This window comes from Protopterus annectens, chromosome 6.part1 (genome assembly GCF_019279795.1).
Source record: "Protopterus annectens isolate FY-2018-M chromosome 6.part1, PAN1.0, whole genome shotgun sequence".
NCBI lineage: Eukaryota > Metazoa > Chordata > Ceratodontiformes > Protopteridae > Protopterus > Protopterus annectens.
In genome coordinates, this window is record NC_056738.1 from 278,789,504 (window position 1) to 278,816,774 (window position 27,271).

The window sequence follows — 27,271 nt, forward strand, 5'->3', positions numbered from 1 at the left end:
ATTTGCACTTGTCTTTTCTTGTTTATTCCTTTCCAGTGATTCTTGACTATCATATAGTCAGTCCTCACCCTCCTTGTTTTCTATGGTTACCTTTTTATTTTGCCTGCAATCCCTTGCTAAGTGTCCCTTTTTCCCGCATTTAAAACATTCACCCCTTTTCTTTCTCTCTTCAAAGTCCTCTGATCGTTTATCAGATTGTTTGTTTCCCTGGGCATTTTTCTTACCCTTCTTCCCGGTTTGTACTACAAAGACTTCTGATCCGTCTTTTACTGCAAATGCTTGAGTTTTCTTTTTCTTTTTGCTATTAAAATGCCTTTCTGCATGTCTTGCATATTCAAGTAATGACTGTAATCTACTTGTACGATGATCTACCATGTGCTTTGTAATAAAGCTGCTAATGGGTGCAATACTGCCTTTCAAAAATGCATTCTTTAGCTGCTGCTCATATGGGGAATCATGTGTTTGGTCTTCAGGTACCTGCATTCCACAATGGTTATTAAAACACTCTAATAATCTGGCATAATATCTATCAACAGTTTCACTTTCTTGTTGTATGCATTGATTAATGCAAGTCCAATCAGCCCTAGGCTTCCATTTCTCAGAGATTCGGTCTGTCAGACCTTTCACTCTGTTATCCAGTTCTGCGTTACTATGTGGGAGTGGTCTAAGTTCTGCATCACGGGGATTCCAGTTGCCACTGATCATGTGCCAATCTGGACCTACGATTTGTCTGACTACTTTCTCTACTTCCTCTCCATTCAAATGGTAACATAACCTCATGCCCTGTAAGTCTTCTAAGAATTTTCTAAAATTAACTTTTGGATGGGGAATTCCCTCTGTGGCTTTCTGGATGTCTTCCGGTGTCCACAGTCTATATACTAGAAGAGTTGGGTCCTGTCCTGCCTGTCCTGCTTGTGGATTTGGTACTTCTATGTGTGGACATATCTCTTTTTCATGCATGGCTTGTGAATTTTTATTTATTTCATACAATTCAATATCCCTTCTTAAGTTGCATGTTCGAGACCTGGTCTCGATAGGATCTCTGACAAATTTTTTTTTGGTTTTGCAGGAACAGCTGGATATAGCGGAGGTGGATCAGCTTGTCCACTCGCTTCATATTCTGGTAAGGGAAGCGGAGGGGGCGGAGGGGCTGTTGCTATTACCAAGTTATTGTCTTCTTTATCTAGGAACATTGCTTTTGAATTTTTAATCTTTTGTTCCCTGCGGTTTGCTTCTTCAAGCCACCTGTTTGCCTGAGGGACTCCTAATTAACATTGCTTTTTTAGCTGACCTTTCGCGTCTGTTTTAAGTTGTCTAATAAGTTTAATAAGTGAAGGTTTATCTAAATTACCGTCAAATTTATATTTATTAACCCATTTTGTATAATACCTAACATTGTTGGCACGCTGTAATTGCATTATATTTCGCGTCTTCGGTTAAGGGCGGGTCTCGGGAACTTATTGTGCACTGATTTCCCATGTTGCCTTAGCTAAGTTAGAAATTGTTATGTAACCCTTTTTATCACGTGGTACCATGACTTACACTTTTTCACAGTTTATCTAGAATAACTGACTACTTATTCTGTTTCCCTGATCTATGACAAGACAGCAATCTTTTTTGTCCCTGATCTGCACTTGCAAATCTCCCTGACAAAAACAAAAATACTGTAACAAGTCTCTGATCTAAAACAGAAAAAGGTAAATTCCTCCTTACCTGAGCCTCTGTGTTTTGATCCCACCGGAACGTTGACTCGTCCTACAATCGCAAATCAGAAACAGTGGCTGGCCTCTTTTGAACGACAATTCAGTCGGAGGTCTTTCAAAGCAGAAGAACCGATGTGGCTTCTTCCCTGTACTGTTTCATGCCACTGGGCCCATCAGACCTGAGCTAGAGCAAGAGATGTATCCGGCTTGAAGGACCAATCTGTCAAAGGAAAAAATATACTTTAAAAATGATCAATACACGGTAGGTTCAGGTTAAGGCACTTTAATCTTGCAGCAAGGAGACAAAAACGTGCTAATACAGAGTTTGTCTAACTAGAATCAGGAAATGCAAGCACTTTTATACATTTTCTAATAAGACATTGCCTACCAAGCTGACATAGCAAATCACAAGTTTTAACATCATCATTATGTAGTAATTGGTTTTGTAAATTTCTGCTTGTACTATCAATTTTTTGTGAGACACTTCCTAAGAAAAACAACGTGGCCTTGGCTACCACCGGTTAGATATATGCAGTGTTACCACTCAAGGTACTATGGCTAATTTGAGCACAAAGCAAGTATAGATTGTAGTTCATTTCTCCAACAGTTCTCTTGTTTGTTTTATCTCTTTCTTCTGCAGCTATGCGTGTTCTCATACTTCGAACAGAGCTAATTGTTCAAAATCATTACATTATAGAATATGGCATTGTTCATTCATTTCTTCCTGACCTAGCAGATAATCACCTGCTTCTCAAGTACATTTCCAAAAGGCATAGACATGAATTTTGCTGTGCTAGCAGTTACTAGGTCAGAGAGCATCTTACAAGTTTCAGAAAGCATACTGCAGTTTCAAAAGCATCTTTTAGTCTCATATAAAACTAAGCTGTATATAAAATAGTGCATATAAAATCGAATAAAAAACGTGTTAACTCATTTAGTTTCTAATTAGCATTAAGCACACACATTAATACATATTTTTCTGACACCGCCCCATCAGTCTGACGAGCCTGATCTGTAAGGCCATAGAACATATTATCATGGAACTTATAAACAAAGACATTGGCAACCTTCAAACACTGGACCCCATGCAGTTTGGGTTCCTGAAGGGCTGATCTTGTCTCCTGAACCTGATTGATTTGAGTCTCCAGAGCTGTGGACAAGGGTAAGGTGGTCCAAACAGCCTATCTGGACCTCGCCAAGGCCTACGACACCATCCCCCAGTCTGGAATCTTAGATAAACTTACTAAGCTGAGCATTAATCCCTGCATCACTCAATGGGTTGCCAACTGGCTTACTGCCAGAACCCACACTGTAAAAGTAGCCGACTCCAAATCCAGCTCTAGACATGTGACAAGTGGAGTACCTCAGGGTTCAGTCCTGGGACCGCTCTTCTTTGGCATCTACTTCTTTGAAGTTCAGGCCAACACTAAGGGACTCTGGCTAACAAAGTTCACAGATGACTGCAAACTGGGAGCCATGTTTGATGTGGATATTCTACAAAAGGGCCTTACAGAAACAGAGCTTGATGCCAGAGCCATGGGCTCAAGCTCAGTGCCAAGAAATGTATAGTTATCCCCTTTAGGGAAAAAACATGCACCCGTGAATTACCACAGAGGTGGCAGTACACTAAACACCAAAAGTGTGATAACAGACTTGGGGACACAGGTGCTCAGTGGTCTCACCTTCGATAACCACATCACCACAATAGTCAGGAAATCCTTCTGTGTGGCACACCTCATCACTAAGAGCTTCTCACCCAGAAAAAAGGAGGTCATTGCCCCACTGTACTCATCCCTCATTTGTCCCATTATAGAATACAACGCCCTGTTTGGTATGTACCTCTCAAGACATCTGCAACAACTGGAAAGGCTGCAGAAATACCTCACTAAAAGAATTGCAGGCCTAAAGCAGATGCCCTATGCTGACCATCTAAAAAACTCCACCTATACTCTGTCATATATCGTGTACTCAGAGGCGATCTCTGCTTAACATACAAGGCTATGTCAAACCCAGAGCTGTTGGACATGCTACATTTAAAGAAATCCTAATCCCTCAGAGACACACATTCCAGGGATCTAAACCTTGTCATCACAAACAAAACATGCTGGAGGGATAGAGGTTCCTGACCAAGAGACTCCCCAGACTCTGGAATAGACTGCCCATACATGTCAAGCAGAGCGCCTCTTTGATGACTGGATGGGAGATGGGAAATTCACCCTGGGGATCATGTCAGTCACCCTGCTAGACAGGGTATAGGGAAGTAAATACTGTGGGAAGAAATAACCAGGGAATTGTTATGGCTAGGCTTGTATAGGCCCTAGGGCCGATAGCCTGTACCAACCTATAAGAGACATTTTAACAGGAGAGCCAGCAACAGGATAACAGACACCTACAGATATCACCAATAATACCAATACCAATAATTATAATGCCATTAATACCAACAATAATCTTAATGTTCAGGTTGGTAATGCTGGTGGTAGGGAATAAACAAGTTTTTCACAATGTGAACACACCCACAGGAACAGACAGACAAATGGAGGACCAACCAATGACATCCCCTCAGACCCCACAGATGGACATGAGAGAATACTGGAATCTTACCCAGCCACAGTACAACTCCCAGGGCTCATATCAACAGTGTCCAGTACACATGAACAGGAATTATCATCACACAATTACAACTACAACCAGAGATACAGCCCACCAAGTGCCCAGAGAGAAGAAGCAAACTGCTATGAACCAATGGAGGGAGGACCAGAACAATGGAGGAGAAAACAGTAGACAGGGGTGAGAGAGTTGAGGTACCTGGGGAACAACAACTTTTAACCATCAGGGCCACAAGCCTGCAGATGTAATTAGCCCCCAGGATCTGGAATCATTCAAAAAAGCTACTGACAGCACTTGAAGCAAGAGTGCTTAACAGAGGACTTGCATTCTTACCACAGGGAAGGAGCGATGAGACACAGACCATCATTGATTTAAAAATGTATGCGAGAAAGTTGAATTTGAAACTTGTCTTTCATGAGAAAAATTACACAGAGGAAGATAAACCCATCGAAGAAAAAATTAAAATATCCAGTAGTTTTTGCCCCCAACTGCATCCCACAATCACAGCCTTCAATACAAAATACGAGCTTAATATAAGAAAGGCTCTCAAAAAACATCAAAACGTAAGTTTTGTAATATTTCAAAGGATGAGATATTGGCACTTAAGAATTTGAGCAATGATAAAACTAGACTTGTTATGAAGGCTGACACGTGTGGGGGCATACTAGTTGCAGATACTGTCAGTTATATTATGAAAATAGAGAATATGCTGAACACAACTGAGCTTTATTCTAAACATTCCTTTGAGGAGGTTGAAACTGCATATATAGAATGGAAAGATTAGCTAACCACAATGCTTAATGAAGAACTTATTAGTGAAAACTTGTTTGAGTATTTGAACACTCCTCACCACAAATTACCTTGCTTTTTCAGGATTACCAGAACCCATAAGAATAGGAAAGATCCGCCTTACAGACCTGTTATTTGCAAGTGGAGGTCCTATATCATAGGCCACCGTCCTATGCTTAGATTTTATTCTACAGCCTCTTGCTGAAAAGAACTTGACTTTTATTTTAGATTCACTTAATCTTTAAGAAAAATAAAAGAAGTGTATGTAAATGAACAATGCATATTATAATTAGTGACGTTGAAGCCCTATGCACTGCATTACCACATGCATGTACTATATTGAAGCAGCTACAGAGGCTAATAGCAGAAATAACTATGCTACACAAGAGCAAACTGAAAACTTGGGAAAACTAATAAACATTGTGTTGAGTTACAGTTTTTTTCAATTTCAGTGGGAGGTTTATGAACAGATGAGAGGGATAGCCATGAGTGTGGCTATAGCCCCTAGCCTGGCCAATATAGCCTTAGGCAAATGGGAGAGGAATTTGTACTGCAAAGTGAATACCAGAGATTTAGGATCAGCTACCTTTACTTTATTGATGATGTATTCATAGTCTGGTAAGGTGAGAAATCTAAACTCACTGTGTTTATCCATTACATCAGTAATTCCACCTCCTTCCTAAAATTTATCACTGCCATCTGCTTGGAGTTGATGCATTTCCTTGATTTGATGTTAAGGATTGATAAAGACAGAAGAAAATGAATTAATAACTTATAAAGGAAACCAACAAGAGTGAACGACTTACTTCACAGAGACAATATACATCCAGTAATCACAAGGCTACAGGTTTGCATGCAGTACCACAGGATGGCCATTTTTCTTAAAAATATGAATGATCTTGAGAATGATTTCTTAACCAGAGGATATGAACCAAACATGTTACTTACATATGATCCTGGATCCCATTAGAGATTCTGAAATTGAGTGACCCTGTATGGAATAGGCCTTTTGTTAGAATTATACAACAGGGCCACACAAAAGTAAGGACAGTTGCATAATAACTTACACCTGTGATTTCAGTACAATTAAAGCCATCAGCAGCTTGTAAGGATTTTAGTAAAACATCCTACTTCTGTATATAAAAAGAACAGAATTGTACATAGCTGTGTGGAAAAGTAAAAGAAAAATAAGCATGACATGAGCACTAAAATCTGTGGGCCACCTAACTCCATTTTCTGTGAGTGCTTGATAGGGTGTGACACATTTGAGTGCCCCTGTCTTAAAAAGATGGTGAAACCTTTAGCAGGTGGTAACTCTCATACTGAAAAAGTTATGTATAGAGCCATGTGTAATGACTGTCCTGCATTTTATGTGGGTAAGACTATGAATCAATTAAAAAGGGGGATATCAGGTCATCTTTCTGACATCAGATTTAAATGCCAGAAGAGCGCCTTATCCAGACACTTATTAGAACAGTCCAGAAATTCTGGTTTTAAATTTATCATTCTGGGCTGTATGGAAATGGATGAACTTGAAGTGAATTCTTCAGTTCACTTGAGATTCAGACATTCTGGTTTTAAATTTATTATTCTGGGCTGTATGGAGATGGATGAGCTTGAATTGAAGTCAGTGGTTTTTGGAAAAAAAAAGAATTATGCTGGCAGTTGTAATTAAATGCATTCAGAAAAGCAGGACTTAACTACTATTGCTCTGTTAAGAGTGTGATGATTTTTTGTAAGCTGCCACGCAGTCTAAAATAAAATAATTAATTGAAATTATGACTGAAAACAAATGCAAAAATAACATTGAGAAGTTAGGTGGAAGGTAATGACTAGACTGCTGGATTTAGTGCTTTCGTTCTCTTTTATATAGAATGCTTTCAGAAATAAATAAATTGAAGAGTGTACTTTATAATATATAGAATAAGTAGTTCTTGGTGCATAACACAGGCAGCCAATGATGATCATGGAAAATGAATTATGCAAATAAGGTGTGAGAGATTGGAGTCCAATGAGGACTGACTGAGGGAGCCAACTGGGGAAGCTGATGATTTCCAATGAAAATGAGTTGCTTAGAGAGGGCCATGAGTACCATCGGAGCGCACATTTTAAGTTAATCTTTTTGTTCAGGCCAGGGGGCATCCTCTCCTACTAGGAGTTGCCATTTCAGTTCTTTATCTAAGTAATAATTCTTTCTGAGATAAAAGTAACTGTTAGATATTGTTAGACATACATATATTTTTAGTGTTCTAGTTAGCTATGAGTTTTTCTTGTATTTATCTAGTTAGCACTTTTACTTATCTACGTATGTATATGATTTTAGTTCTTGTCATAGACCTGATGAAGGCTTTATTGCATTAGTTAGCCAAAACTGATTTTAGTTAAAAGTTAGACTTTTTATGTTTGTGTTATGCTTTTCTTAATACCTGATTTAGGAATGTGGGTTGCACATAGATAGGTAGTGATTTAGTTTGACCTAATCAGTAGTTGTGTGGAGGGGTGGGTACTTACTGTTTGAAAATGCACTTTTTACGACCCTGTTTATATAGTTTGCCTTGAATAGGCTGGTTTAAAATTAAACAATATGTTTTTCCACACCTACTTCTAAGTGTATAAAAACTAATATGTTTAACATTGTAAACTATTTCTGTTTTTGTTAGAGGATTGCATGTTATGATGAATAAAGACTTGTTGCTTTGGAACTCTATCTGTTTTTTGTGATTTTTGGGAATTATTGTGACTGAGCTCATCAATGAAGTTTTAAGACCACTAGTTTCTCTGTTTTTATTTTTTCGTCAACACTCATAGTGGAGAGGTTAGAACTAGACAGATTCCTATGCTTGTCTATTCATTTTTAAATATATATAGCAATCCTACTCTTAAATACTGCTTAGTAGTATAGCTGTATACTTCAGACTTATTAATACTATTTGCTTCTGGCCTTCACAGTGGCAAAAAGTGTTAATGGATTAGCCTACTTACCAGGATAACAAATAATACATAGCATTAATAGGGAGATAGAATTATACCAGCTGCTGACTATACAAAAATATGTTAAACTCATTACTAGTCCTACTGGTTTTGGATATTTTAGCTGTGAGTGTTTCAGTGGACTTCAAGAGTTTAACTTGTAGAGCAGAGTTTTTATGGATGATAGTGACTGATAAAGATGTTAGGCCTGAGTTTTCTAGTATCGTATCTGCATAACTAGGCCTGTGCTGCCTTGTGTATTACCTGCATAACAAGAGTATTGAGTAAAAAGTTGGTTTCTGTCTCCTCTAGGATTTTTGGGAGTCCAGATATGGCTATCAGGCTTTTGTTCATCTTCACCTTATAAGCATTTATTTTGTTAGTTATAACTGATAATTGAAGTAAAAGTATTAAAAGTTATAAGAGCATGCAATGTGCTCATGTTATTTGCTAGTGAGTGTTTAGTTTTTAATCAAGAATCCCTATTAAGCCATTCCCTTGCTCCAAAGACAGCTTGACAAATCTGAAACTATATTAATTCTCACTGCAAACTTAATTACATTGGAAATGTGACAATGAAACAAAGCTGCTATCTTTCTGGGAGAGAACATACATAGTGTACTCAATTTGTTTAGATGCTTACTGCAGGAAGAATGCTTTGAATCGCTTATCAGAAAACAAATCTGCAAACTTCTAAGCTGATGTTACCTTATCAGACTTAACACAAAGTAACTTCTACTTTCTCATTCTGCTGTTTAGAAAGCTATATGTCCCCATCTTTTCTGGCAGTACTGCCACTAACTTGAAAATGTTTTGCCCACAGACTGAAATACTTAGCATGTGAAATTCACTTTAGACTGTTTTAAGAGTATTAAAGTTGTCACAGCCTTGATTGTACTATTCTAGAGAAATTGGAAGCAAACTGATTCTGAGCAAGCAAAACCAACCCAATGGATGCCATGCCTAAGCATATGCCTGCAGATGCATAGTAAATGCCTATTATACACGTGTCTAACAATACTGAGGTAGGCTGTTTGTTGGTAAAGCAATGTTGTAAATCTGCTAAAGGTTTACTAAAACATGATGATGTCCCAGAACACTGAAGAGTAGTATTTCCTTTCTTTCTTTTTATTTTACTGCTATTATGAATTAATTAAAATAATCTGATACCGAAGTTCTATTTAATTTTCTTTATACTTCATATGTAATGGTTGGGATATTTTCAGTGGTTACTAGTATATTCAACCAGTTATACTCTTGGCAGAGTTCTTCATACAGTTGTATGCAGTTTAGTAGACTGAACAAAAGCCCAATTTTTTACTTCAGTATGTTACCTAACTGATATAATCTGGATTACATGCGTTTAAATCTTTTACTTGTGTTTTTCTGGATCATAATTTAGTCCATTAACATTGTAACAAAGGTATTGCATATTTAGATGGAAATTATTAATAAGCATACTATGATATTTTGAGTATGATTTTAAGTACTACTAGTAATTTTATCTGGCAAACATGCAAATGTGTTAATTACTGCACAGTATATATTTTTCTTTGATATATTATTAGTGTTTGCTAGGCTGAAGCACACATTTGCAATCTAACCTTTAGTTACATGCAGGTTTAAGTGAACTTAAAAAATTTAGAAGACTTTGATTTCAGACATGCTTCATATCATTGTCGTCTTATTACAAAGCTGGGCTACTGCGAAAAACGTTTTTTCACTATATACTTTCTCAAAAACAAGTACCACCATGCCTCAAGAACATTTTTAACCACAATAACCTCCATATTACTAACAGTTACACACACACAACAGCACTTCATCACCTTACCCCAAAAATAACTAACCCCACAATCACACATACTTGCAACAACCAAACACATCATGATAGCTTCAAGAATATCTCCCCCGACATGTTTCCTTACAACATACCCTACTACTCAATCCCTAAACTCCTGGATTCCACACATAATAAACTCAATCTCATAACTCTTACATCCACCCCCTCCAAAAAAAATGAAAAAAATATACTCCTATTTTATCTCTCTGCTATCTCAACACAGTGACATCCACACTAACCCTGGCCCCATTGCTAATCACCACAAATCTACCCATAAAAAAAAATTATGACTCTCAACATCAGAAGCAAAGGTGACAAAATATCCCCCCCTGCATGCCTGGATACATGAGTACAAGCCCAACGTATTAGCCCTCACTGAAACCTGGCTAAAGTCAACATTCCTACCTCCCAACTACAGCTTGCTCAGGTCAGATACAACCCTAAGGAAAGGTGGAGGCCTAGCATTACTGTACTCTGACAACCTTAATATCACACCATACACAAAAGATACCCCTACTTTTTCCACAGCAGAACTCCTGATATCCTCCCTAAACCTTAATAATTAAAAGCAAATCTGCATAATTGTTCTATACATCCCCCAGGTAGCAACATTCCTACTGTAGAAAACACTCTCCAGGACCACACAAACATTTTATCAAGCAACAATCATTTTAGGAGACACCAACATAGACTGGCAAGCTATCTCATCTCAAATACTCACTAACAACATCAAGTTCAACCTACATGGCTTTTTTCAACTAATCTCCAATCCCACTTGATACAACAAACAGTACAGTCAACACTCCACTTTAGACTGGATCCTGGTTTCTCACTCTTCCTACTTTACCAACACTGGCACACACCCAAACACTCTTAGTGGCCACCTACCTGCCTTTGCCATTTGAATAAACTCCCCCCAAAAAAACTCACACCCTAAAATTGGTCTGTAATCTCTCTATATTCTCTGATGACATGTTCAATGAACTAATACAAAAAATAAACTGGTCTTCTCTAAAGATACTGCCACTAGATAAGGCAGTACACTACTTCAATGACTGTTTCCTAAAAAATCTAGATACCCTTGCTCCACTTCGAACAAAAAGAATCAAAAACAACCCCATGTCCTGGCTAACTAAGGAATCCAAAAACCTAATGAAAAAGAGGGATGCATACAGAGCTCTAGGGAAATTAAGTAGCAAAGAACAAGCTCTAACTACTTTTAAGCAATTACAAAACCAAGCTAAAAACTAGTTACCAAAGACAATCAGCTATACTATAGTCAGCTGCAGCAAAAGTACAAATGTAATCCAAAACAATTCTGGGCCACTATCACAATGTTGCTCCACCCTGGAACAAAGAAGGAATCCAAAGCTGCACCAAATGCCCCCCCCCCCCCACACACACACACACCACCTCAAAATTGCCAACAAATTTAACATCCACTTCATAAATTCAATAAGTGATCTTATCACTAAAACATCCAATATTCACCACCTTTCCTCTACATTTAACCTAAATACTTCCATTTCACCTGATCCAGATCCTTCTTACTCTCCTTACCCCAATAGCACTGATCAACCTTCTGAGAACCATCCCACTTTCACTCTTCAACCAATACCTTTAAGCTGCATAAAAAGATTACTGTGCAGACTCAAACCCTGTTCTACCTCTGCCGATAACCTCCCATGTGCATATGTAAAATTAGCTGCTGACTCCATAGCATACCCAGTCAGCATCCTGATCAATTGTTTCATATCTGAGTCCACAGTACCCAGTATCTGGAAAATGTCCTATATCATCCCCATTCATAAAGGACGTAACTACACCAAAGTTACAAACTATCGACCCATAGCCATACTTTCCTCCCATCTCTAAGATTATGGAAAAATGTATCCATCTTCAGCACATGAATTACTTATAGCATAACAACCTCCTTACAAACACCCAAAATGTTTTTTGTCCAGGACACAGCACAACTAAACCCCTCCTTTCCTTCACTGACACTGTACACAGAGCTAGACACCAAGGTTGCTATATATCTGCACTATTTCTTGACCTCTCAAAGGCTTCCAATACCGTGTCTCACTCTTTACTCTTGAACAAGTTCTCTAACTGAGGAATTACCCATCCTACACTAAACTGGTTTCACAGTTTACTTATACAATCAAAAGCAATCAGTTAAATGGTCAAATATTACCTCTCCCTTTCTAACAAATCCCACGAGTCCCAGAGGGTTCTATCCTAGGACCCCTACTTTTTAACATTTTACCAATGACCTATGCAAAGTATCTACTAGTGGAACATTCATTCAGTATGCATATCATTCCAGAATAATCTGTACCCCTCACACACTACCTCAGCTTCTCTCCTATATACAACAGTTTCTCTGCTGTTGAATCCTGTCTTACCAACTGCCAGCTATTCCTCAATCCCAAAAAAAATAAACTGCTTCTCTTTCAACCAAAGAACTGTACTACCAATCTAAACAACTTCCAGATTCTCTCAGCTGATAATACCGCCATCAAAATTGTCCACCACACCAAATTACTGGGTGTAGTCATAGACAATCACCTTTGGTTCGATCTTCCTATCCAACAAAATATAAAGAAAACCCACCAGAAACTGGGTAAACTTTACAGAATCTAACACACATTAATATCTTCTTCCAAAATCAGCAAACTTTCTTACTACCTTATCTGCTGTATGGCTGTCCAGTACTAACCAATTTATAGAGCTCCTCTAGATCTAAAATGGAACAGTGCTACAATAAAGTTGCCAAGTTTGCCACCAACTCTAAAACTGGAACCCATCACTGCTTATCACTAAAAAAAATAAACTGGTTAGACTTCCTTAGCTACCTACTTCATACCCAACATTTAACACTCCACAACATGGTCAACAATACCCATGCCTGCCCAGCACTAAACATAGTTAACCCCCATACATACCAAGTAGAATATTTAGGTCTGCAGATAAAGGCCTTCTCTCCATAACAAACCCTCTAAGAAAGCTGGACAAAGTTTTTACTCCCACTATGTTGTAAAAGCATGGAACTCTCTTACACGTACTTTGAGAACTGCTACTAACCTTCCTGCCTTTAAATCAGTACTGAAGCAACACATGCTCAACTACCAGATGTGCCCCTGCTCTGATCCAGGCTAATCTCTTCACCAGATCTGAATATTTCTACAAATTTCATCTACTCTCTACCCATCCCTACTTGCATATCTTTGTCAGTTACTTTAATACTTACCATCTCCCTCATATCAATCTACCTATTCAGCTGTAACTCAAACAGTTTTTCTCTACCTGTAATAAGTATAATGTTTACAACTCTGTATGTAACTCTTCAACTTTTTGTTATCTGTATAAAGATTGTAACTTTTGAACTTTTCATCTGTATAAAGTTTATATGTATAAAGCTTGTACTTATCTGTTGTAACTTGAACTTTTCTACCCGGACCTCAGCTGAAAACGGGTTCCTTCTGACCCAGTCAGACATTCCTAGTAAACAAATGAAAATAAAATAAATATACCTTTCTAAAGAGAAACTACAAATGCAGTACTAAGTTAGGTAGCCATTACTAGCAAACTAAGCAAACTTCTTGAAGTCAACATATTGTATTCATATTAATAAGTAATATTTATCTGAAACTTTACCTCTTGCTACTATGCTATTCCAATAGTAATTGTGGCTATACATTACTATGTTAGCTAGTACTGTTGTACCAATAAACTGATTCACAGTTAGCTTGCTAGGAGTTATCCTTTGTTTGATACAAGTAATCATTACTGTGCTACAACTTTTAATAATTTGCTTATATCCCGATATATGTTACTAGATTGTTTTATGTTGTTAGATTGAGAACATCTGAAGGCATACAAACATCATCTGTTTTATAACAACACATTCCTACAGCAGTTCTCAATCTACTTTCAGGTTATTCCAGAGAGAATTTTTGTTATCTTTTATGAGTATTTGTAAAACAAGGTAGTTTCCCCAAATTCTCTGCTACACTAGTTCTGGCTGGATGAGCTGAAAGTAGCTCAGATTGTACACTCTCACTTTTAAATGAACCATCTCTCTTTCTAAGATGATACATGCCGTATATCTCCATGACACTACATCCTCCATCTTAGACACAGTGGGTGAAATGACTAGCTAACTCATGGTATGGTAGTAAGACGGGTCATCTACACTGCTATGCTTCAGTCCAGACTTATACTTAATTGGAGGAGTGGTAGTAGTGTTGCGGACGCAAGAATCAGCAGTCCACCCTAGAAATGCTTTTCATTATTATGATGCAGTCAGTTAAAAGGGGCAAGGTGCCAGCTATTTATACCTCAAGACCAGGCTCCATAATTGATGGAGAACAAGACACCCAGGAAGTCAGCATACCTGCATCTTCTTGGGTTTCCTTTTTGGTTGGCTGCTAGTTACAATAGTTTAGTTGCATTACTTTCTCAGTTATTTCATATTGCCTTTACTATGAGGCAAGAAATGTGTTCTCCACTGTGGGGCTGACGTTTAGTACTCTGATTGCAGGTTTGAATGCCCTGACTTTAGCATTCCTATTACATCTGTGCTTTTGAGCTTCACAAGCCTGAACAATATGGTCCCTCGCTGCAGATGCATAATCACTGCTTTTTCCTACATTTGGATAATATACTCTTCCTGTTCCCATGTTTCTTTTGTTATGTCCACTATACAAGTAAGTCGTCTTCCATACAAATGGTGTGAAACCAGTGAAAGATTACAGTACGTCTCTCATTGCAAACATCACAGTTTTTCTTTGTCACTTGCTACCCATGATAAAATGTTCTTCAGGATTTTACTAATTTGCTTTTCCAACCCATCTGCTTGAGTGTGATGCATTTAAGATCTAAGGTGCTGAATTTTTAACTTCAGAGTTCTTTTGAAATCCTAGACATGTAAAGGGGTTCATTATACTGTTATACTTTTGTCACATATTTACATTTTGCTGAACATAAGCATCAACTCTCTTGCGGCATGTTTGGCAGAGACTGTAATCAATGCCATCAAGTAATTTAGGACTTCCGAAATACACATTATGGCCCTTAGATATTTTGATCAATGGACTTGCTGTCCAAAGGGCTACCAGTTCTTGGTAGTGGTACTAATGAGCAGCAAACAGCTTTACATGGATCAGTTTTCTGAGGTATGCGATAAGCAGCATAAAACCTTTTTAAGACAGAAAAAATCCCAGAACAATAGAGCTTTCATAAGTCTTTTGTTCTCATTTTTTCCACCCTTAAGTGGCTTCCTAATATGTGTTTATGGGCAAGATTTAATGCTGTGTTTTAAAATATGCAATGGTGTTGAGGTGTTCCTTATGACTACTGAGCAAGACTTACAAAGTTAGCTTCTTGTTTTATCCAGTTTTTCTTATTGTGCTCAGTTATTTGATTGTGTAACATTGCTCTAAAATAGAGCTTCTGTCCCTCTCTCCATGTTGGTTAGAATCAGGACCTGAATCAGAGATCATTCTCCAGTATATCTATCCACTAAACTTGACAAAGCTACTATGATTTGACTTAGTTCTCCTGCACCTGTTTCACTGCACGCAGTACAGAAGACTGTAGTCCATACACTTTTAAACAGCTTAAACTTAAAGGGAAATGTTTCCCTTTAGTACATGACTAAAAAAAAACAAACAAAAAAAAAAAAAGATTCCTTACACAAGTCAGTCCTTCACAGGTGTGCATATTCTTTCTCAAAAAATACCTTCCCGTAGTTTTGTTTATCTAAAAGAACACTTGTCATTCCTTACATCAATACTCGCATTCTTCTTGGGCTTGCAGAGACAATGCAGACTGAATTGAAATGCAAACAATTTTCCCCTTGAAGGCAACGGTAGCAGCAGTCTTCCTGAGACTAGAAATCCTTAACTCCTCAAAGTACTTACAACCAATAGCTTCTGTATAACAATACACCAGTTTTACTATCCCAAAAAATCTTGCAAACAAGACAATAGTTTTTACAGCAGTTCTGATTCTACTTTCAGATTACTCATTAGAGACAAAGCTGGTTTTATTTTTCACATTGTACATATCCTATGCTAGTTTTTAGAACTCTTTCCACACCCTACTTGAAGCTTGAACAGGTGATAATAGCACAAACTGCCCTCTCGCACATTTAAAGGAATCAGTTCCCTTTCTAAAGCAACACTGACTATACAAAACTCAACCAGTTCAGAACTCTTAAGCATCTCTTCATATGGCAACTCTCTCTTGTGTGTGCGTGCCTGTGTGTGTGTGTGTGTGTGTGTGTGTGTGTGTGTGTGTACGTGCGTGCGTGCATGTATTTATATATGTGCTATGTATACAGTTTTGCACAGTGTATGTATTTGCTTTTTGGCAACATATTTCCTGTGCATCTGTACATCCTTCCACCTTATTTTTCCATTTATCTTGTTCAGTATTAATAATGGTAACTTGTGGGTCAGTACAACTGGCAGGTTTCTTACAGAAAGACAGGCAAACAGCAAAAAAAAAAAAAAAGTCAATGAACTCCAAAAAAATTCTGAAGTAAGAAAAGAGGACTTCAGAAAACAGTCCCTCTGCTTGTAAGTACAATTGTGAGTATATATATATATATATATATATATATATATATATATACATATATATACACACACACACACACACACATATATATATATATATATATATATATATATATATATATATATATATATACATACACACACACACACACACACACACACACACAATATATAGATATATATATATATATATATATATATATATATATATATATATATATATATATATATATATATAAATTTACTATTAAAATATCGAAGTTTAAAAAAAAGGTACTTAACAGCGAACTATTTTGCCAAAAGTACACATTGCCTAATGTTGAAAATCAGCTGTTAATGCCGGAAATGTTGAACATGACATTTTACTGCACTTAACAGCAATTCCACCCTTGCCATAAGTCCCTAATGAGTACACCTAACATCCCGTTTATGCAGGGGGCAAGCCCCCCCTACACCCCCCCAACTGTATATTCCAACTCCGAGATTGCACTACAGTGAGAAAAGGGATGTATTTCCCTTACTGCACTGTACCGCGATCCCTGTACATAATCGAACGTTCATATTTGCGAATGCACAGTGCATTTGCATACGTAACGTTTGATTATGTAGCTTGCACACTTATGAACTATTCGAACATCTGTTGTTCGAATAGTTCATAGGCGTTCAATGCTACGTCGACATTGCAATAGTAAACCATGTATATATATGTGTGTGTGTGTGTGTGTGTGTGTGTGTGTGTACGGATATGTTTATTCATGCATGTTTCTATGTCAATCTTTTCTCAGTAATAGTCTTCTGTGATGAGAAACAGTATGGTGATTTAATTCCTTAAACCATAAAAACATTAGACAAATCTTTTTTTTTTTTTTTTGTAAGGAAGGGTTTTAGGCTAGTGATTCAACAATGAACAACTGATTTTGTTCGAATAAGGCAAAATAATATGCATTGTGAAATTGTGCACTCACATATGGTATATGGGGTCTTTCAGACACTGCCCAACAGAAAATTAATCGTGCTTGCTTTATTGCTATATTTCAGTCTGGAGAATATCATCTTAAATTAACTTATGATTTTATGCATTTAATGCTGAGAGAGGGAGAGCGAGAGACCTTTTCAGTTTGGATATTGAGCTTATTGGATCACTCAGAATGCGTGAGGACTACTTTTTCAAGTATCATTACTGGTACTTAAAGCCTATAACCATCTAGATGTGAGTGTTTCCCAAGGAACATTCTGTTATTTTCTTAGAATATTAAACTTGGAAACCACTGTTTGATTAAGGATGTTTTGACTTTCTTTGTGGGTCTCAAGGCAGTAATGAGAGCCACTTAATAGCCACTTGCAAACATCAGAATAGCCACAAGGGGTCATACAGTAGTCAGTGTCCTTAGGGATCAGTGAATAAAATGGACTGTGATGCTATAATGAGACAGTTGTCTATGTAATAAAACCATTGTAAAGAAAAGGTTAAGTTAATGATCTCATATCAGTTAAAAAGCTAGGTTAATTATCTCATATTAGCTAATTATCTCATAGTAATTACCTTCCATATTATAAGTTTTTAAGAATAAGGGTGATGTGCAGAGCTGTAGTAACTACAGAGGGATTAAATTGATCAGTCACAGCATGAAGTTATGGGAAAGAGTAGTGTAAGCTAGGTTAAGAAGGGAGGTGATTAGTGATCAGCAGTATGGTTTCATGCCAGGAAAGAGCACTACAGATGCGATGTTTGCTCTGAGAGTGTTGATGGAGAAGTACAGAGAAGGACAGAAGGAGTTGCATTGTGTCTTTGTGGACTTAGAGAAAGCATATGTCAGGGTGCCTAGAGAGGAGTTGTGGTATTGTATGAGGAAGTCAGGAGTGTCAGAGAAGTATGTAAGAGTGGTACAGGATATGTACAAGGGTAGCGTGACGGATGCGTTTAAGGTGGAGGTGGGATTACATCAAGGATCAGCTCTGAGCCCTTTCTTATTTGCAATGGTGATGGACAGGTTGACAGACGAGATCAGACAGGAGTCCCCGTGGACTATGATGTTTGCAGATGACATTGTAATCTGTAGTGAGAGAGGTGGAGGAGACCCTGGAGAGGTGGAGATGTGCTCTAGAGAGAAGAGGAATGAAGGTCAGCAGGACTAAGACAGAATATGTGTGTGTGAATGAGAGGGAGGATAGAGGAATGGTGAGGATGCAGGGAGTAGAGGTGGCAAAGGTGGGTGAGTTTAAGAACTTGGGATCAACAGTTCAGAGTAATGGTGAGTGTGGAAGAGAGGTGAAGAAGAGAGTTCAGGCAGGATGGAGTAGGTGGAGAAGAGTGTCAGGAGTGATTTGTGACAGACGAGTACCAGTAAGAGTTAAAGGGAAGGTCTACAAGAGGGTAGTGAGACCAGCTATGTTATATGGGTTGGAGACAGTGGCACTGACAAAAAGGCAGGAGTCCGAGCTTGACGTGGAAGAGTTGAAGATGTTAAGATTTGCACTGGGTGTGACAAGGATGGACAGGATTAGGAATAAGTATATTAGAGGGTCAGCCCAGGTTGGAAGGTTTGGAGACAAAGCCAGAGAGGCAAAATTACATTGGTTTGGACATGTGCTGAGGAGGGATGCAGAGTATATTGGGAAAAAGATGCTATGGATGAAGCTGCCAGGTAATAGGAAAAGAGGAAGGCCTAAGATAAGGTTTATGGATGTGGTGAGAGAGGACATGCAGGTGGTTGGTGTGACAGAGCAAGATGCAGAGGACAGATAGAAATGGAAACAGTTGATCCGCTGTGGTGACCCCTAACGGGAGCAGTCGAAAAAAGAAGAATATTATAAGTCTGATGGCAGACTTTTGTCTGTAGATATTATTTTGTCATATTTTGTATTAATAAATTTGCAATGATAAAAGAAGATTGACCACATAATATAATGTTCCAGGGTAGATAATGTAAAGACACAGTGGCTTATGGATTATATATGGTAGACCCTGTGGCCCTTTCATTCTTGCGTGGGAATCCTGATCAATCCTCCTTTCCAAGTGAGAGTCAGCTGATAGGGAGTAGACAAGCTTGCTGGACTTGAGGGTGTCCTCTTCTGTCCCCATGAGAGTGCCCACTCCCTCCCAGCAGCTCCACTGTGATCTGGTATCCCTGTCTCCTGAAGGGAAGTCTGCCTCCAAGGGTTGACTTCCCATTGACTTCTGGTGGTGACTGACTAGACAGTATGGATTCAGTAGGCTCAGACTGCTCTGGATGCAACACTTAGTGCTCCTGTTACCTTGTGTTGAACTAATGCTATCTCTAAATTCCCAGGATGAATAAGCTGGCAGTGGCTACTCATGCCTGTCCTCCCTGGCCAGTTTCTACATGCACTTGAGCTGCTAATCAAACAAGGGTTACCTTCCAGGTAGTCAGGGCTTTATCCCTCTGTGTTAAGGAGCTGGTCATATTTAACATCTGTAACACCAGCTCTCTGATCACAAAGACTGGGGTAAGCCATCTTGTAGTTACTTTTAGAAAACTTAAATTTATATAGTGTCTTATGTCCTGTCTAAATAGAACTGAAGAGATGAACTATTTAAATTTTGTTTAGAAAGTAGTACTTACTAGGTTATGCCATTACATCATTTTACAATGAAGAACCAGTTAAGAAACTGAGTTACCATAAAGCATAAAGCAGATCAGGTTTCCAGGTCTCTTCACAGTGTGTGTGTATATGGGTTCATTGAGGATCCTAGATCAAAACTGTATGTATAGTGTCCATAAAACTCTGTGATATCTGAAATGGCACAGACAAAATTGCCAAGTCTTTTGGTTCTTGTGGGAGCCCATTGTCAGAATATGATGGTAGAATGGCCGTAGTGCACAGTAAGCAAATGTATACCAAATCTGATTACCAAGATTAATATATACAATGAATTCAAAGAGTAATGGCTAACATTTTTAAATGAATTCTTCTGATGTTTGGATAGGAGAAAGTTTTAAAAGAAGTCTATGCATATAGTCACAGTGTCTTTTTAAGACAGTTTTCTGAAGTTATCAGCGCATTCTAATAGCAGAAGTCATAACAGATGATTCAAATGTGTTTTTCCTCCCTCTTAGTTTATTTTCACGATGCTCAAATGAACATGATCTTTTTTGTTGAATAATGTTGCCCAGGAAAGGCAAAGACAGACATAGTACCTCTGAACCAGGCTACATTTTATCTTGCTTTATTGAATTCCGAGTCCCAAAGGATTGTATTCTGTAGTGGGGATTCAAATCACATGTAAGCAGTAATAATGTAGTGCATATGTTTTTGGTGCAGAAAGCCATTTGTTTGTAACCTGTGTCAAACATCTGTTCATTTTCTTTAGCTGTGAACTTCAAAAGAATGTTTCTGTAAAAGAAAAGAGGGTTGCTGTAACAGCCAAGACTTTCAGAAACATTTATGAGGTAAGAATTACTTTTGAAAGTCATTTACTTTTAAATCCACATTTTCAGCCTTTGTTGATGAAAAAATTAGCTATAGCATGCACAAGCATGCATGTATGCATTTGTGTTATTATAATGTATTCATATGAAACCATGAAAATATTGTGCAAGTGAAGAATAAAAAGGAATGCCTTCTACACTCATTTCCTGTAACTTAACATAAGCTTGCACTTTACTGCATCATGAAGAATGGCGATGCTACGTATAAACAGTTTGTGGTCACAAGTCCACACTGTTAACTGCGTGTGCCCATCATGCCTCTCCCACAGTTCTTTTCCTAACTTTCTGTTTCTTGAGTGTATCTTTCACAGACGATCTGTTACATCTAGAGTCTGAACTTGGTAGTCCTTGTTAATATAGGAAAAGATACAACTGTTGTCTCAACAGCATAGTGTTAGGAGCAGAGTGGAACCATGCACTGATGAATTAGTGCAGCAGGAATTTCAGAATTATCTTAGTGTAGTATACCTTACAAGCATGTTTCCTGTGTTGTTAACCCATGTTTCCGTCTCCTTCTGTATTCCACCCCTACTAGTAAACATCTGATTTAAACTCTCTCTGATCCACTGGAACAGCACATTTCAAGGATGGAGTGTAACATTCATATAGTGCTTAATCATGTCAGATTTAAATTACCTTAATTTGATTAAGTGCTTGTGCCATTACTGTCAGACTCCAGGAGTCACCATGCTCTATGTATGTGTGTGTGTATATACATATATATATATATATATATATATATATATATATATATATATATATGCACGCACGTGCGTGCACACACACACACACACACACACACACACACACACACACACACATTTTTTTTCACCTTTGCCTCTACTTCACTTGTCAAAGGTAATCCTGTTATTTTTGTAGTATATACTTAATCATAGAATCAATCTTTCTGCCTTCCTCTGCACTGTTTCCATTTCCATTATGTCCATCTGCAGGTAAAACCTTTTGGATTGCATAGATTATAGTAGGTAAGGCTACATCTGTTTATTGTACTTCAGCAAGACCATTTTATGATATCTGAATCTTTTTTAAACATTTGGGTATTTTATGTGCCCCAGTTAAAATGAGTATTTAAGCACTTAATCCAGTGACTCATAAGCACTTAATGCAGTGACTCAACAACTTCTGTTGTTATGTTTTTGACTGCATAATGCTCCGCTTTAAACATACGGACTTGAATCAGTAGACCACATGTTTTACAACATGCCATCTGTCTGTCTAGGTCCTTAGATAGCTGTATAAGAGGAAGAATATAAAATAAACACTATACAATAGTTGATGTACAGTATTTTTCATTCACAGTAACATGGCTGACTATAATGCAGCAGCGTTTGCGTTGCCACCTCACAACAAGAGGTTCTCCCGTTCGATTCTCAGCTGGAGTGCCTCCTGTGTGGAGTCTGCATGTCCTCCCCGTGGTCGAGTGGCATTCGAAAGACATGCGTGAATGGGCGTGTCTTCGTTGAAGTTTGGGCATTGGGCTGGCACCTTGGCACCGTAAAAATCTACTGCTAATCATTAGCAGACTGGAGTTCCGTGGCGACCCCTAACCGGGAAAAGCTTAAAGAAGAAGAAGAAGTAACATGGCTGACTTTGGTACTTACACATTTTCAGAAAAAAAAAAATTTCGGGTAAACAAAGCAATGTTACCCTCAAAAAAGAGAAGCTCTTTAATTCTTGGCTTATTATAGACAAAATCCTTTATTTATTGTGCTTATTAAAGGCATGAAATTATTTGTTTATTTATTCTACATACTCTATAGATATTTGATTCTCTGCCAGCCTTGAAAAAGAGAAAGTGAGCTAAAGCACTTCTGCTTTTCTATTGTTTAACATGGATTTTAACAGTCAGTATAATGTTTTTTTAAACAAAATGCATAGCAAAGCTTGACTGATGATTATACATGCTGTAAAATAATTACCATTGTAGGACAAGTACTGTTAGTTTTTTTTCTCTGTTCTAGCACAGTGCTGTAGTAGCATTTGATATCTTTAGCAGGCTTCCCGTCCATGTGAAGCAGAGTTCTTCCCTTGCTCAATTCAATTGTAACTTCGGCCAGTGGATGGGGAATTGGAAATATACCCCTGGTATGGTATCCTTGTCTCTGTTAGACAGAAGCAGCCTGTAAATGCTTGAATACCCATGTGCAAGCCTATATATCTCTTAAAATAACTATAAGATATCAAAACATGTCAGATATGTTTGGGAAGCAATATCTAGGCTTTATAAAGGCCCCCTGGGATTTTTAGCTTATTAAGCTTAGCAATCAGCTATGAAAATATGATTTGAAATTGCTTATTAATTAGATATCACCAAATATGAAGATAAAGTTAATTTGAATTTAAAATTAATTTGTGCTTTTTTATACCTGGGATGGAGACTGACAATCATTATAATTTTTTTGCTTGCTTGAGTTAACAGTCCCATTAGTTTCTGGGTTTATACTTGGTTATACTGGTTCCTGAAGTAGCAATCACTGACATGCATCCTTTTCTCTCTGTACTTCTATGTTCTGAAGTGTAACTTTTGATGTTCAGCTGTAGATAACTGTTAGAGCCTAAGCTTCACAAAGCTAAGGGTTCCTTCTAAATGTTCCAGCTTTTAGGAGTTTAAATAGAGCTACATAAAAGAATAATTGGAGCACAAACAGCTACATAGATTTTTTTGCCATGGAAGAGAAAGAGTGCTGCTTTTGCAGGACCCATGGTACTATTGGGCCAATAGCAAACTTTAAGAGCTGGCCATATACGTTCCTGTTGGGGAAAGCCATCCACTATTATTTTGTTTAATATAATGTTTTCAACAGAAACGGCCATTCTTCCAAATAAATCACCATATAATTATGAAACAAGATGTTCCTACAACCATCTCTATTGTTCTTCTCCACCTTTTGTGTCATGTTCAATATAAGCCATCACTTGCAAAAGTACTTCCTGTTCTTTATGAAATCTGCTTATCCTTCTGCCACTGGTTTTAACAGAACCTTTCTTAGTCTGCTGGAAGGACCTTGGCATTAGTTTTAGAATTTGTTTTAGAATTTGATTATCTGATTCAAACTATGCCTTTTGGAAGCACTACAACCTTTGCTAAAACCATGGAGTTAGATAACTCTTCTGTATTATGCCATTAAATACCTCAACAATCTCTGCAAGCACCTTTATTTCTTTATTTTCTCCTCATTGTGGTACTTCACTGGGAACTCATGTGCAGTAGTCATATTTCAGCATTTTCATGGCCTCTCTACACTCTCCTAGTGAGATAACACTATCCAAACCTTTTTGTTTTCCTCATTTACAAAAATATAACTAGTCTATCCCATGTAGTCTTACTTTACTCCTCCCCCTTAAGCTTAGAGTGATGAATGTGCTCACTGAAATGTCCTTCCATATCACTGTTGCAGTATGCATTACACTAGAGATCCCCTGTCAAGGGTAGCCTGACATCCGGCCAGTATACCAAAGTCTGAAGTTGTAATAGGGATGTCGTACATCACATGTATGCTCCCCGCTCATGGCATAGGGCATAAAGGGGATGTACGGACATACCTTCCTCAGAACTTCTTTGTTGCCAGTCTGAATACCATCTTCGATTGTCGGTCTGGTTGCTGCTTCATCTGCTAGTTACCAAGCCAATTCAGATGAGTGCCCAATTGGGGTTTTTCTTCTTGTCTTGCCTCTTCTTTTTTGTTGTAAGGTTACATGTCATCCAGAAAGAGAAAATGCCAGTGTGGGAGACAGATTCTTCATAAGGACCAGCACAAGTGTTAGTTTTGCTTAGGTGCTTCTCACAACCATACTTCATGCCCTATTTGTCAGGCGTTTGTCCCTAAAACTCTTCTTAGTTATCTCCCCTCCTTATCCATCTACCTGGAAAACCAGTATCTTAAGCTGATGGCACAGGGTACAAAGGCAGAATATTCCTGACCTGAGGGTCAGCCATCTACTAGGAAAAAGGCCAAAATGGTTCAGATTCCACTGTTGTACTGTTTCCCCCAGGTGTCTTTCTTGAGACTGATGAAAGTCCGGAGGATCACCCGGTTTGTACATCAGATACATCTGCCATGACTGCTTTGGGTGCCGGCATGGATCTGGCTTCTTGCACATCCTCAGAGGCTCTGATGATGTTTATTTCAGATGTTCAGGGGAGCCATGACTGATAATATCTAAGGGACTGAGGACTGTTTCACAGATTCTTGTTAGGAAGAAGATTCCCACTGCGTTGATTGAGTGTTGGCAGGGGTCTGTATCTCCTAAGTTATTTTGGACAGCTGTCCCTTTAAAGAAGAAGCAGAAAACAAAGCATAATTCCTCTGCTCTTAAGGATCTGCAGCTTGAAAGGCAGGAATTTACAAAGGGGTTATTTAAGATTCTGTATTATATATTCGAAGATGCAAACTGTCAAATGCGTCTTTATCGAACTTAAAAGAATGAAAATTTAAAACAGTGAAAGGGCATATGAGTGGTTTCTTTCCCTAGGAAAGAAATTGCTTAGCCGCCTCTGTCACTTTGCCATTTTTCTCCATTGTAGTGCAATCTCAGAGTTGGTATATTTAGTTGGGGGGGGGGTGTGAGGGGCACTTTGTTCTGTTTGTAGTTTTATTGGGGCAAACAATTTCTTTCACAGGGAAACAAATTGCTTGTATGCCCTTTCACTGTTTTAAATTTTCATTCTTTTAAGTTCGATAAAGACGCATCCGTAGGTTTGCATCTTCGAAGATATAATAGGGACCCTTATTTAATGCTCTTATGGGTTTGAAGTCCCCTTATGGAGTCTCTGTTCCTGCACCACTTTGGTCCTCTACTTCTCTTAAGAGGCGCAGGGAGCAGGACTGTTCTGATGAGGACTTAGACTCTGATAATGAGTCTTTCGACTTTTCCTTCCAGATGCCCTCTCCCTTGGATTCTAAGCTTTTGCCTTCTACTAAACTGCTTCCCTCTGATAAGGACAGTAAAACAATGGAAAGATTGGGCAAAAAGGTGTACACTGCTGCTACTCTGGCCTTTTGGGTTGTGAATTAACAGGCTTTTCAAGCTATTTCAGACCTTCCAGATTCTGAGGGGAAGGCTTTGGCCCTCTCTTTGTTGAGGTACTTAATGTAGTTATGATGCATCTGATGCCTCTTCTAGAACTGCTGCCTTTGATTCTGTGTTAAGGTGTTTTTCTTGGTTTTACCATCAGCCTTTGCCTGATGATATTGATGATAGGCCAAATTGGTAGATGCTCTTCTTGACAATAAAAACCTCTTAGGTTCTGCAGCTGCTTAGCTTTTTAAGTCTCTTCAGGAGAAGGGTAAGGCTATGCAGGAGTTAAAACATATTTTTGTTTCTCTTTTTCCCAAATTTCAGAGGAATTATCCTACCAAGTCTGCCTTTGTTCTTAGGCAGTTTCACCCTCCTCCCAGAGGTAAAAAGAGTTCTAGAAGGGTTCTTCCTGCTAAGCCTTCTGCAGCTCAGAAGCCTCCTTTTCCTAGACAAACCAGGCTCTGTCTATCATCTTCCCTCTTCTCTGAGCCAAATTCCCTCTATCTCTTCATCTTTCCTTGTCCCTTCACAATGTGTTATGGATCGCTCAGGATTTTTGGGTTCTGTCCATCATTCCTCAGGATATTACATAGTTTGGAAATCCCCTCCTCCTTTTTTGGGCATTCCTCAACCTCCTCAGGAACATCTGCCCTTTTTTCTGGATGTCCTTTAGAGCCTTTTGTCTCAAGGCACCATCCAAGCAGTTTCTGCTCCTCAAAAGGGGAAGGGATTTTATTCCAGAATATTTCTGGTTCCCTGGTTTCCAGGAAAGAAGGCACCTGTAGACCAACTCTGGATCTTTCCCAGCTCAACACTTCTTTAAAAATTGTCTCCTTTTGAATGCTATCCCTTCAAACCTTGTTTCCTCTTCTTCCATCAAAGGCTTTCCTAGTCTCTCTGGATCTCAAGGATGGTTAACTCAATATCCCTATTCATGCCTATTTTCAGTTCTCTGCTTTGTCGTTTGGCCTGTCTGCTCCCCTAGGGTCTTAACCAAATGCCTTGCTCCTGTGATTGCTCTTTGCAGGATGAGGGGGATACAGATCGTTCCTTATCTGGATGACCTGCTCATTCAGGCTTCCTCTCCAGAGACCTTGCTTCAGCACCTTCATTATGATATTTGCCTCTTGCAAAGCATAGGGTTTGCAATGAATTTTCAAAAATCCTTAATGATGACTTCTCAGGATCATGTTTTTCTCCAATGCAGGCTCCAGACCATTCCTATGCTTCCATCCCTGCCTCCTTCCAAGGGTTTAACTCTGATAGCAGTTTTTCGAT

At 38.4% G+C, this 27,271-nt stretch overlaps 1 protein-coding gene across 1 annotated transcript in view; it reads left to right on the forward strand.

Moving 5' to 3' along the window:
- LOC122805511 overlaps positions 1–27,271 on the forward strand; it is a 2,681,670-nt gene that overhangs the window by 1,336,970 nt on the left and 1,317,429 nt on the right. The window contains exon 5 of the mRNA XM_044075707.1: positions 20,836–20,914. Coding sequence (XP_043931642.1) covers positions 20,836–20,914 — 79 coding nt within the window. The remainder of the gene's footprint in view (positions 1–20,835; positions 20,915–27,271) is intronic.